General features: G+C 42.4%; 1 protein-coding gene across 2 annotated transcripts in view; it reads left to right on the forward strand.

The window, feature by feature from the left end:
• The window catches only part of LOC111862255 (probable 4-coumarate--CoA ligase 3), a 54174-nt gene that overhangs the window by 15620 nt on the left and 24250 nt on the right, over positions 1-14304 (forward strand). Inside the window, exons 1-2 of one of the 2 annotated variants that reach the window (XM_023847491.2) lie at positions 1532-1555; positions 10602-10856. In XM_023847491.2, the coding sequence (XP_023703259.1) occupies positions 1547-1555; positions 10602-10856 (264 nt within the window). In that variant the 5' untranslated portion in view covers positions 1532-1546. Of the gene's footprint in view, positions 1-1531; positions 1556-10601; positions 10857-14304 lie in introns of those variants that run through there. The other variant, XM_023847490.2, reaches the window with a different exon arrangement.

The raw sequence follows: 14304 nt of genomic DNA on the forward strand, positions 1-14304 counted from the left end.
CTGTACATCATTAAGCACCACGTCTTGAAGACGTATGGGTGAGTGGAGGTGTAGTTCAGTTCCACACATTCTTAACCTCTGCAATAGGTGAAACTGAACGTTCAGCTTCAAACTCCGACTGCTTTACTTCTGGCAAAGAGCCCTGGTACTCACTGGATAGGAAGCTGTGTGGTCATCAGGGGTAGTGTGCACGCTATGGATAAGAAGAAAATGTCCCGCATCTGTCGGGAAACGAACACCTGTTGTTAGGTTGTTCAGCCCGTAGCTTAGTTACACTCCAAGCTACACGTGTTGACAAGGGCCTCCACTTAAAAATAAAATGTCTATTTGCTGTAAATTCTGCTTGTAATGAAGCTTTCGGAAGTTGAATACTCTCTCATTTCATACAACCTTTCCTTTTATTTCAGATACTTGTAGACAGAAGAAAGTGTTAAATGTATATTATACGTCTTCTCTTTCTTTCGTCTTTCTTTCTTTCCTTATCCTTTCCTACCTTGTACCAAGTAGGAGCAGGTGTAGCTGATGACATTGTGTAGACCGTGTGCGATGAAGTGCTACTTCCTCTTGTTGCGTTACCCATGGACGTGTGCAGAAGGAGCCCTCAACCCTCTCCCAAAATTTCACAGTATATGGACTTGCACTGCAACGGGCAGTTAGGTATAACATCTTGAAACACGACCATGACTCTCAATTTATGCTATAAATGAAATTGAAGTTCCTCTTCACCTGTGGCGGATTAAATCCCATAGCCTATAAAGAAAAGGTAAAATTTTCCATGTGCTTAGTTACTTCAGCACCGTGCAATGAAAACACATGGGCTACGGGCTGGACGGCATGGTTCAATTCTTGACACTGACAAAAGCGCCAAGACCAGATCTGGGTTATTGTAAGCTCTTTCCCCTGAGGCAGAACGGTCACCCGCTTTCATCTAGTGCCGAGGTTAAGAATAGCGGGGCTATACCTCCACTTCCCATCCCTCTTGCCCCAGCCTATTTCAGCCCAAAATAATTCTGAAACAGCTGGCCGTTTTCTGTTTGGTACGACTCCTTGGAGGTGAAACAGCCCATCACAAGGCCGTTACAGATAGAAAGTAACACAGAACGCGTAAATTATCCATCCTCCAGGTGGGATTCGAACCTAACACCCCATTGTTCGGACACTCCAAAAATGCACGGCCAGTATGATCGGCGACTATTGGGACAGTTTGAGTAATCTGGAAAATGTGGGTACCCGGTTGGAATAAAACTTTCTTGGAAATAAAATTAGCAAGAACAGACTAATATTCTCACTCAAGATACCTGTCCAATTCACCGATATCACTTGTTTGTCATCTGACTACAGACTTTTGGACTTTGACACAGACCTAGGAATGAGAATTTCCCTGAACTTGTTTTGTCAGTACCCCCCTCTCCCCCACGCCACCTGGCGAAGCCAAGTTCATAAAGCATACATATGTACAACTACTCGGGCCTGTTCTCCAGTGCTCGGCGTTCATCCAGTCAAGTCGGAACGTATGGTGAGTGTATGTACATAAGCATTTCGCTCGATGCTACAAGTAAATATGCTTTACGTGTTATATCCTCTAGTTTCACTGCGACTTACTTTTGGGATTGTTTGTGAAAGAAGTGCTCAGTAGATTAATTGGACCTAATACAGATATATAAGCCGGGTCACGGTAGCTGAGCGGTCTAAGGCATGTACTGTCTTCGCTCGCTTGGAAACCGGGATCGTGGGTTCGAATCCCACTCAGGGCATGGATGTGTAGTTTGTGTGTGTGCGTTTTTCTCTGTTTGTGTACAGGTAGAGGCCTTGCGACGAGCTGATCACCCGCCCAAGGAGCCCTACCATATGTGTAAGATCGAGAAAAACTGAAGTGAACGGAGAAGGTCATGGAGGTAGGCCTAGGCCCACTGGGACTGTAGTGCCAAGGAGTGTTGGTGGAGTGGGAAACTGGCCCGGATCATGAAATACACCATGCATTGGGAGATGAGAAACGCCTACAGAATTGCAGTCTGAAATTGTGAGAGACCGAGGTGCAGGCGAGAGGATGCTGAAGTGGTCTAGCAGGAACAGAAAGGAGACGTGGGCTGGATTCAGTCGCGTCGGGTAGGATCCATTGGCGGGATCTTGTAAACAGGTTGTGGGGGAGGGGGTTCTTGAGCAGCTTAGAGGTCGTTAACCTGTCAAAATTGTCTCTTCCGTAAAGTTAGGAACGCAGAACTGGAATTTACTGTTACCGAAAAAGTACCATGCTTGACATTAAAACGATACCCAGATAGCGCATTACGTGTAAGTATGTAGGATGTGAGGTTCCCACAGCAGTGGTTATCTTCTGGAATGTAACGCCATGTAGTCCTTGAAAGCCAACCGACGTTTCGGAGGAACATGTCTCCACTTTCAGCGTCGAAAAATAAGTCTAGCAAGAAAACAGCATGAAGCAGGTAGCAGGCTATGCTGGAGGTGAGGATTATTGTGGCCGATGAACTTAAGATCGCGGATGGAAATAGTTTTCTCCCGTTTCATTCCAATATGGATGTCCAGTTACTTAATCAAACGTTGTTTTTGCGTTCTACGCAGTTCACTGACATAGCTTACCTTTGCAGTTAAAGCAAATATTCTTCTCGTAATTCATAATATTCAGATTTTGCGTAAATAAAACACAGCTTTTCGAGATGGCAGTGATCGCTGATGGCATGCGGGTGCATGCTGAAGATGTTTGAGCGCATGTAAATTTGTTTATTGGACATTTTCCAAGCATTTGCTTGAAGAAATCGAAGGAAAGAAAGAAAGTAAGAACAGCCCCCCCTCCGGCCGAGGAGCTCCCGAATAATAAGGTGAGCTAATCAGTCAATCGCAAAGTTCTGGTGCCTTTTTGTTCCTGAGTTTAACAGATAACTGAAACCTGTGTAATGAGCTAATGTTGTTTGCTTATCTGAACTCTTTTTTTATATTTTACATAGAATATAATAGTTAACGTGTTATAGAAATTGTATTAACTCCCGGTAAATATTTCGACTGCGTTGGAAATAGCCATTGCCTCCGTTTTGGGCGTTGAAGAGTGAGCCAAGAAAGAAGGCCGCGCCATAGCTCAAGCGGTTAGTCGCTGGCTTCCCACCGCGGCGGCCCGGGTTCGATCCCGGGTCTGGTAAAATGGGATTTGTGGTTGACCAAGTGGCGCTGGGGCGGTTTTTCTCCTAGTACTTCGGTTTCACCTGCCAAATCTTTATTCCACCAAATTCTCCATCATCATAATCACCCGGAGCAGGCTACAATAGGCCAGTCAGTGGCTACCGTGCCGAGTGGACCCAGTTGGACTCCACCCCCCACTAAGCGAATTTAAAACAAGAATTTAAGCAAAAAATAAAAAAGAAGGGTGGTAAAGCGAGCGAGATCTCTGTTTATTGTCTTTTTCCTGCTCGTTGCTTAATCGACTTACCTTTCAACCCTGAAAATAAAGGCAGTACAGTCCTCTGAAACTTCAGCGCAGTTCTACCGAAGTACGTGGCGTTACATCTAAGGAAATATTGCTGTAAATAGGGTGTTCGTTACAATCCCCAACATTAACCATTTGAGAGCTGAAATGGCTCATCTTATATAGTGACTATGCAGCAGGCTGGACAACCGAGGCTGAACCTCCGATTCCCTGCAAGGGCAAGAGCTCTGTTTCTGTTCTCCCTAGCGGCCAGGCTTGTCCACTCAATTTCCTATCCTTAGAGAACAGGGGCTGTCAAGTAACGTTGATCGAATTCATTCCAACTGGAACGGAGGTTAACAATGCGTATAACTATACATCCATTGCCTACATACAGGACCTCTTGATGACGCTGTACTCAGTTAAGCACAGGGAAAGTTTACCTTGTATTACATACATCCCGTTGTAAGGCAACGACGGCAAAATAAGCAACTATACAAAGGCTGTTACTATGCAGCGGCCTGTAAACAGCAATAGAGGAACGGTGTTTTCTGGGAGGTCCCTGCCGAGCTGATATAAGCAGGTCCAGTTAGCTGTTGTCAGTCAGTTGGTTGGTGAGTTAAGTAACTGCTGGGGTTCAATTGTTCTGAGCTGTTGCTCTTAGAAGCTGGTAGCGGGGACGGGAACAGATCGGGAGTCCAGAGGAAAAAGAACGTCCACTATTGGAAGCCGCTACGAAGCCATATATTCTTTGTTTTTTTTTTTACAAAATCTGACAAATGTAGCAGACAAATACAGCTGTATGTAAACGAGTCAAATACCTGATGATGGCTCAATAAGCAGAAACATGTACGTAAAAGACGAAGATGTAGTGTATCCGTATTTCTTACTGTGGTGACGCAACAAAATAAACATTTTTAAATGTATAATTCTTGGAACTTTATCAGACGTCACCATCGTATGCAGGCCTACATTGCGTACCAATTGTGACACATGACTTTGCTGCTGAAATCAACTTAAATTTATAGAACTCAGCAATATGGAGACTGGCAAAGTTGTTTCTATTTTCAAAACGACCTTTAACGATATGCATTTAGTGGCAGTAGTAGGCTATATTGAGGAGCCGGGATAGCGTAGTCGGTATAGCGACTAGATACCGAGGGATCGGATTTCGAGTCTCGGTAGGGTCGAGAATTTTATTTTCCCCACGTCGTCCACATCGGCTGTAGGGGCCACCAAACCTCCTATCCAATGGGTACGGGCAGTTGTTTCCCCGGGGGTAAAGCGGCCGTGGTATGAAGCTGAACACTCATCTCCAACTAGTGCCGAGGTCAAGAAAAAGTGCATTTACACATTTACTCCCCACACACCTTAATGATATAATGCTTATTTAGTCAAACACAGGAACAATTTTTCACTCATTCATTCATTAATGGTTCTACAGCACTTTGTTGGCCCCTGGCCTCTACTTCAGTATCGTAATCTTTTATTACACAGACGGTAGGACTCCTTGGATGGGGGAGCAGCCAGTCGCAAGGCCCCTACCTACACACAGGACAACACAAACGCAGAATAAACGCACACAGAGACATCCACGTTTTCACTGGGAGAGACAGCTTTACCTTTGCCTTTTAGTAGGCTATATTGGCTATTTAAATCCTGAAGTGTTCTTTGTTATTCTTCTGCCTGCTGCAAGAAAGCTTTCAGTTGCTCACTTGTACGCCTATGTGGTCGAATGGTAGGGGATAGTTGTGACATAATTTGAGGCACTGACCTGACATTTTCCTGCAGGGGTTGAGGAAGGGAGTGAAAATCTCAACACACTCGATTTCAGGTCCACGATTTGAACCCGAGACCTGCCGAATACGAAGCAGGGGAACCATCCACTCAGCCGCAACTGTCACTGTAATGTGGTTCAGTGTGAGATTGGACGTTGCTTGTTACTGTAACCTGGCCAAGTCCTGATCAGTGGCAGTGCACTTAATGTAATAGATTGCATAATACATATATCTGTCTGTAGCTGTACAGTCCTTTGTATCTTGGCCGCTTTTTCAGATTATTCATACCATACACAGTCGGTAGGACTCCTTGGACGGGGGATCAGCCCGTCGCAAGTCCGCCACTTGCACACAGAACAACACAAACAGAATAAACGCACAGACATCCATGGTCCAAGTGAGATTCGAACCCACGATCCCGGCACCGAACCTGGACCTCCGCCGTGGGAAGCCGGCGACTAACCGCCTGTGCTATGGCACGGCCGAAGTTTAAATATTTTTCAGAGAAGTGTTGTGCTTCCAACTTCTAAATAGAAGAAAATTGTTCTTTCACTACTCAGCGAATTAGGAAAGGTTTTTTTACTCGAGCGTTACTCAGTACTTCGTCAGCCGGAATACCTCAGTCTGTCTAGCGACTGAGCCACAGTCTGGATGACCGAGAATCCAGGGTTCGATTCCTGGCAGGGGCAAGATATTTTCTCTTCTTCAAAGCGTCTAGACCGGCTCTGTGGTCCACAAAGCGTCCTATAGAAGAGTACCAGGGGGGTTAAAGTGGCTGTGGCGTGTATCTGACCATTTCCATATAGTGCAGGGGCTGAGAACGGTGGAACTATATTTTCACCACCCCGAACGTCATCAAGACGTAGTGTTCAATTAATTTAGTACAAGGATAACTTCGATTTTTCTGCATTTTATTATTCAGTATGCTTAAATTTAGAAGTAGGGCAGAGAAAACCAGGAACCAGCAATGCATTCAGCTTGAGGACATCCAGAAAGGGCGTCGTCTTCTGGCATCTGCATTCTTCTACCTTCTAAATCTATTTACTGCTCCTTCATGGTGAGGTCTGGACGAGGGAGGCTGCAGGCTGCCGAACACAGTCAGCAGAGGTTCCGATACGAAAATCGTCAGTCGAGTTTATCATAAATTCCTGACGCTGTCGTTGCAGAACTTCATCCTACAGGGCCTCCATAGTGGGGGGGAAAAAATTATTCTGCCACCCAATTCTCAGTTAATTTGTTTCTCATGACCTTCTCTTAATTTATGTGATTAATGTCTAGCCATTTGTGAATGTCTCCTTTTCTAGTTGCCTATGTCGGAAAATTATTAATTTTAAGACTGGTAAGGAGCCGTATTTACCATTATAAGGTGACATGGCGGGAGATTTATCTCGCTTGGAAATAATATAGAAGTTCGCTTCATTGTAGTAATCGTCATTCTTTGCCGGCCACAGTAACCGAAATGTCTAAGGCATGTACTGTTTTCGCTCGCTTGGAAGCCGGGATCGTTGGTTCGAATCCCACACAAGACATGAATGTTTGATATATGTATATGTTTATTCTGTGTTTGTGTTGTCTTGTGTTTAGGAAGATGCCTTGCGACAAGCTGATCACTCGTTCAAGGAGTCCACCATCTATAAAATTATAATGAAACTGAAAATCAGAGGCCAGGGCCCAAGGGGGCTGTAGAGCCAGTGGTGAAAAATCATCATTCTTGGTCTTTCATTTTAAAATTGGGTGTGCTCCACGAACAAGCCTGTATTCAGAATCGGCACACAGAATTACCCACAGCTGGTCAACATTATCATTTTCCATACATACCATTTGTCTTGGGACTTTTTTTTTTTTTTAAATTTGTTGTTTGAGTTGAGTTCTTAGCGCTTCGTCCTCGTCAATTGTCAGTTCAGGATAGATGAGTATGCAGCATTGGGTGGAATGGAAATCAGCAAGGGGGACCGAAGTACTCGGAGAAAACCTGCACATTTACTCGTATACTTTGACAAAGTACAGTATATTGCTGTGGATCGAGTAACTTTGTCTGACATAAATCCCACATGATCTGACCTAGGACTGAACCCGGGTCGCCATGTTGGGGAAGCCGGCTACTAACCGCCAGAGCACGACGGTGTTATAGCTCAAGAATGCAAAAGGTTTCTTGTTTGAGACCACTTCACAGTTTTTTTCATTTTCAAATATTTTGCCTGCCTTGGAACATTATCCTTCCTGCAAAAGAAGAATAGTCTCTTTGTTGTCACATTTCTTTTATTTGAAACAAATTTGCTTGAACACCGTTCTCCAAAACGATTTGCCTCCAGTCAAATCAATTTCTTCTTTGAAGGTCGCTAATGCAGATTTTAATGTTGTGATTTTCCATTTAATCACGTGCAAACGCCGGTTGTCTCATTACACATACGTGTAGATTAAAGTCATTATATCCAGTTTTTTACAACTGGCCTTGCTGTTGTTTATAAGGAGGCTTAATTTTCTCTAATTTAATACTTGTCAGGTCCACTTCCTTTCTTATTTTGTGTATAGTATTTTCAGCTTGGTTAATATTATCTCGGCTTCGGCTGTAAATAATTTTTGGTTATTATTTGACTGCATCTCCAAGAACATTTGCTCTAAGATAATATTTGTAATGTACTTTTGAGTAATTTTTTGCGCACCTTATACAAACAGACACACTACATATAGGCTGATTGATGTACATGCTTGTTACAAGTAATACCTGTTCCTTCCCGCGCCATGAGAGGCTTCAGAAAGATCAACTCCATCTACATCTCTCTCTAGCCGTTACGCTTCTTCTCCAGTGTAAAAAGGTAAAATTATCCTTGTAACAGGCCATGTAGGCCCATAGGGTTGTGAGATGTCGAGGCTGCCGCATTTTCTACACAATCGGCTCATAGATGGCGGTGAGGTCAGCCTTATGCACCTGCCGCTCTTTACCCCCCAGAAAGATTCCTGGTACTCATTTCTGTTAGAGGCTGAGTCGACCCCAGAGCCATAGTGTGGCTGGAAGAATGAGGTCAACTGAAAAATACAATGATCCCATTGGGAATTGAACCTCCCAGCTTGTAGCATAGTGCCTCAACCAACTATGCTACCATGTGCCCCTCCTCTCTAGTGTACTTCTTTATATTTTCTTAAGTCATCTAGCCATTCTGTTCATAGGAATGAGTGAGGACCTTTGCTGTGGGTCTTGTAGTCGAATGCCAGAGGGGGCAAGAAGGAAATACAACAGCAGGAAATGAGAGGGGAAATTTCGTACACCATCATTCATGCTGTCTCCATTGGAATCTGTATAATTCCCATGATTTTACATTAAAGTTACAGACTGGGCAGAAGTCTCCATTTAAAATTTGTTCTCGGCCTTTCTGCTTTCAAAAATACAATACAACCCAGATGGAGAATGAAAAGGCCTAACTTTAATGTTGCCAGGTTGGTCAGATAGCTTGGATGGTGTGAAGATGTAGAACATACAAAATTTTCATTGGGAAACCTCTTTGCTAATGACCCTTTGGATGATTGAGAAGGATGTGGGAGTATGCCACAAAAGATGTGTGTTAAGAAAGTAAGTTAATGAGAATGGACATTGAATGGACTTTACTCAGGATCATCTCCAGCAGTAGGCATTGATATTAGTGGTGTGCAGGTATTGAATGTATAAGGGGTGGGCCTTCTCGGCCCTTGCACTGCAATCTACAGTGGTCTATTGTGCTTAACAAAATAACATGCTGTTTTGACATCTATGAATATAGAGAAAATACACTTTTCAGATGACAGGGGACAGACAATCACATACCTGTATGTATGCAAACAAAAGTAGGAAAGATCTGTGAAAATCCTATATGAGATGACGGAGGGGTTCATATATTTTTCTGTTCGTTATTTACTTAATTTTTTCCCCCTTGGCACTACAGCCCCAGTGGGCCTAGGCCTACCTCCATGAACTTTCCGTTCACTTTGGTTTTTCTAGATCTTACACATTCGGGAGGACTCCTTGGGCGGGTGATCAGCTTGTCGCAAGGCCTCTACCTGTACACAAACACAGAAAAACGCACACACACAAACTAAATATCCATGCCCTCAGTGGGATTCGAACCCACCATCCCGGCTTCCAAGAGAGCGAAGACAGTACATGCCTTAGACCACTCGGCTACCGTGACCAGCATTATTTGCTTATGCTGTACTTAATACACACTTACATATTGTTAAACAGGACAAGAGGATGTGTACAGTGAATTTGAGAGGATTGGAGAAGAATCGTTGTGGCTTGTTGTAAGCTACAGCCCCAGTATATGCTTGGAGTGACTAAGGAAAACCACAAAACCACAGTCTGGAACTCCAGACCTAAATTAAAGTGGGCACCTCTCAAATAAAATCTGGCAGTTTTAATTGGTTATGGAATTGTTCCTTTTTTCTGAAGAAGAAGAATAAAAATTCAAACTAGAAACAAGAGGAGAAGAAGGAGACTTTCATAGTAACTGCAGAGATCAGTGAACTCTGTATATGTCATTGGTACCAGAAGGAATGATCACCTTCACACACCTTCAGCACATTTATCATCCTATCGGAGAGTGGTGTATTATTCAGGCGTCAAGCTATTTAATACTCTGCTATCAAATATCACAGTTTTAAAAAATGATAAAAAGCAATTTAGGTTTGTTTTACGAAATTATTTGCAAAGTAACGCATTTTACTCTATTGATGAATTTGTTGAGCATGTAAGTGGCTCAAAAGTTAAGAGTTAATAAATGGTCTGTGTGCCTGACTCATACATTGTTGAGACTTGCTTGTTGTAAGTGTAGTGGTATGTCTGATGTCTGTTTTTCTTAGAATTTTAATATTTTATAATATAACTGTTTAGGTGATATGGCTTGCCAGCGTGTGTGGAATGGCAAGGTGTGAATTTGATTGTGGTTTCTCCATGACCTATGTGTGTTGTGCTGACAACTTGAGATATTCTGTCATAGGCTTGATTTTATATTTTATTGGACCAAGGACAAATTATGTGTAGTCATCATGAATTGGTAATATGTGACGGAGATGATTGGATCCATGAAATGATAAATAAATGTAAATGTAAATGTAAACATAAACGTAAACACTGTGCCCTGAATTTCACTACACAGAGTGACGAGATTTGTAACATCTGTAATTTATGAACATTTAAGTCTGAAGGAATCTTGACCATCTGTGTTTCATAATAATGGAATTTTAAAGAAAAATCATGGAACATGATTATGATAAATTAACTAGGTAATTTACTTCACTTACTCAGTTAAGTGAATTTGTTTGAAACATACACACACATAAATGTCATTTAAGCTAAATGCCGCAGCAACCTCCCTTCAGAACCACTGCTGTAAAGTAGATTATGAAACAGAGTTTCAAGATGTTTTCGTACCTTTCAGGTAGTCATAATGAACTCTTGGAGCAGTGTTCGAATGGGGTGTAGAGTCATGAGGCGAATGTACAGCACAGTAACATCACGATCCTTGGTGAATGATGGAAACTGTGCATCTCTCAGGAATGACAGTGTACGTAGTTCGTCGTCACATGAGCAGAACATAGTCAAATCACCGTACCTGGACATCACAGTACCAGACATCAATCTAATTGATTTTGTTTGGGAAATGGTAGACATATATCCTGACAGGACGGCACTGGTGAGTATGAATAAAATAGATTTCTGAAGCATGGCTGGTAACCTAATTTATTTCTGAAGAACCAATAGCTGAATATTAAAGCTTCAGTGTTCAAGAAGTGTTAAGTGAACGTAGTTCCATATACAGGGGTATGAAATTTTTATTAGTCTATGTTAATGAATACAGCTGGGTGTATTATCCAGGTATTGGCTCATCATTCAAATCAGATTAATGACAAAAGCCCCAGTCTCAAATAACTTTTATTTTTTGTTTGTTAGGAGTACAAAGGTCATGTGATGAAAGGAATGCCCCTCGATTAATGTCGAACATCTAGCCGAATTTCACATTCTCTTTAAATATCTTAAATGATAACTGTTTCTTAGAAGTACATTCTGTGAATACTTTACAATTTGGAATTTGATGTTGTGGATACTGCTGTCAATATTTTTCATCTGCTGATGTTCTGAGTCCATCACAAAAACTGCAAATAAAATCGACATATGCATAATTCTCATTTGAAAATAGGCCTACTTTTTCAAACTCTACCATTCTGTAATTAGGAGTGGAAATGGCTTCTCAGAACTACCAGATGCTCCAATGTAGACTAACATTGTTACCAACCTAAGCGGTGTGGTGTGTGGCCAGTCAGTTTAATTTCAGTGAAACTTTTATGTCATTATAATTGATTCTGTGAGAATTTAATGTATGTTATAGGACTTCATGTACAGGTCCATACAGAGCCTAAGGTATTGCTTCCTTTTAACTACTTGGTTGCCTTTGATCTATTCTACAGTTTTACCAGTATTACACGTTTCAGAGACCTTTTCAGCCTGACATAGGTACAGTTTAATCTAAATTTATGCCAGTACACTTTTGGCAGTTTCATTTTAATCAATCATGTTCTAAAACCACATTTATGGGCCAAAATACAGTCAAGAGGCATTAAGAAAGGCATTGTTCATGGTGCCTAAAAGTCAGATTCTTGAAGTAGAGAAATGTCACAGAGATGACCATTTTTGGATAATATCAAGCACCAGTCACTGAACAGCCACATGTGTACACAACAACAAATCCCTGATGGTCACTTGCAAACACAACAGTAGAGGAGCTACTTGGGACATGTTTTCCGATCATTCCATAACACAGGGAAACTGCAAGCTGATGAAGGAGTTCCAGTTATCATAGTACAAAACTTCTGTGATGGCAGAGCCAACAAGCAAGAATGTATTTGCATACTTTGTAATTATATGTAAATGAGACAATTCAGTGTCCAGTCAGTCTAATTATTAATCTGAGCCTTGTGTCTAGTCACACTACCATGTGACAACTGGTGGTAGAAGTGGGATTGGATTGTTGGAAATGGATTGGGAGCATAAACTGAAATTGGTGGCAAAAGTGGGATTGCACGGTTGGGAATAGTTATGGAAGACACGCTGGTAGGTCAGTCAGGACCAAATGAAGGCCAGCTTTCATCTCTTCTTGGCTGGTCCTCCTCTGCCTAAAAGTTAGATTTTTTTTTCCCTCCAGTGTTTTCTGGCCAGCTTTGGAGCCCACCCTTCCTTATGGGGTGAATTAGCAGGTGTACAAAACATACACTCATTTCTATCTACTGCCAAATTAACAAAACTGTAGAGCTTTACCTCCACATTGTTCACTGCATGGTCAAATTTGCTTTTACTTTGCCAGTATTTATTACAAAGATATCTGTTAGTAATGTCAATGTGTAGTATGAGGTGATTCACAAACAGTGGCAACTGTATGCAAGGAATATTATTATATTAATGTATTAAATTACTGATAATAGACTATATCTAAAACATCTTTGAGACTGTACCTTCAGTCTCAACCACATTATTATTAAAGTTTGGGGTGAGTCTGATTTCACGTTTTATGCTAACCACTACTGGACCTATTATGCCAAGTCCTGGGTGGTGATAAATTAGTGCAGAGCATTTGGGGGAATGAGAAGTGGCAAGAGAAACTCAAATATTTCTGAAAATCTGCTCTAGTGCCATTTTGTCCACTACAAATCCCATAGGGCCTGATTGGAATCGAACCTGGGCTGCTGCACCAGGAAGCCTACTAACTGCCAGAGCTATGGCACAGTACTCAAACAGATAGGATATATACTATAAAACAAAGTCAAATATTACATTGTGTAATGTGTGATTGCGTTTCAGTTTTTAAGCTTGTTATGTAATGACACTGTCAGTACTGAGACTGTATTATTGAGTAAAGTGTGAGGGGGGTGTTGTTTTAATAACCTATAAGTATTTGATAGTAAAACTTGAACGTTTAACACTGCTTGAACAAATCTCACGTTAGAAATGATCCTGAACCAGTTAAATCTGTCTCCCACCTTTGATAGCCATTTTTCTAAGCTGTGTCCCAGATATGGAGGTCAGCTGTTTAAAGATTTATACTAGGGCTGCCCAGCTTAAAACCACTAGGAACCTTTACTGTTACTTAGGTATCACCAGCAGACTTTATTATGCTTCTTTCTTTAATACAGCCCTACTGATACAAATATCTGCCCTATAACAACCAGATACATGCAGCACAAGCACATAAACAGGAATTAGAATCATAAAATTAAATAAAATTAATAGTATCTATTTGAATTAAATGTTGCCTGGCCAACAGCATGTAAAATCAACCCTAAAGATTTTCCATATTGTGTCAATATTTTATATGATATTGGACGGCAACTCAAAATGAAAGAAATCATCACAGTAATTCCATATTTCTCGAGAATTAATTAATAGGTGTAATACGAAAGCAATTTTCATAACAGTTTTGCGAGATTAACAGTCCTCTGAAGTAGAAAAAAGAGTTGTGGGAACATCCCACATTATCACGCATTTCTGCAACGCTCGCTCTTCACATCACTTTTCACCATCACGCGCGCTAACCAATCAGATTGCTTCAAACGATCGCATTTATACTACGCTCGGCGATAGCCCGCGTCTACACCATTACGCGCGCTAGCCAATCAATTCTTGCTCCTCACTTTCGAGTTTGGCTCCGCCCCACCGACCAGCGTATAAAAAGGAGCGACCCCAGAGTCGAGTTATGCAGTTTAATTCAGTTCATCACCAGTCTACAAGCTAGCCACATCAAGCAACTTCAGCCAGCAGGCTTCGTCGCCAGCGCTCGGTCTTCGGAGACATCGGCAGGCTGCGCCAGGCACGACTGCCTCGGCCCTCCAGCGCTCTCACACCCGACTCACTGGGGCACCGCGCCTGGACTCGCCGGTGGTCGTGTTACGGTCCGACCCACTGGGCCTCTGGCGTAGCCACTGCCTCATGGCTACTACGACCGCGCTCGACGACTAGCCTTCACCAGCAACCGCCGCACTGCGATCGAGCAACCTCCATCACTTGCCGCACGGCAACCAAGCAACCAGCTGCCACGGTCGCACTGCGGCCACTCCACTCACCGCAACTAGCCTTTCTCCTTACCGGCGCGC

The sequence above is a fragment of the Cryptotermes secundus genome, unplaced genomic scaffold, assembly GCF_002891405.2.
Source record: "Cryptotermes secundus unplaced genomic scaffold, Csec_1.0 scaffold88, whole genome shotgun sequence".
In the NCBI taxonomy this organism is placed as follows: Eukaryota; Metazoa; Arthropoda; class Insecta; order Blattodea; family Kalotermitidae; genus Cryptotermes; species Cryptotermes secundus.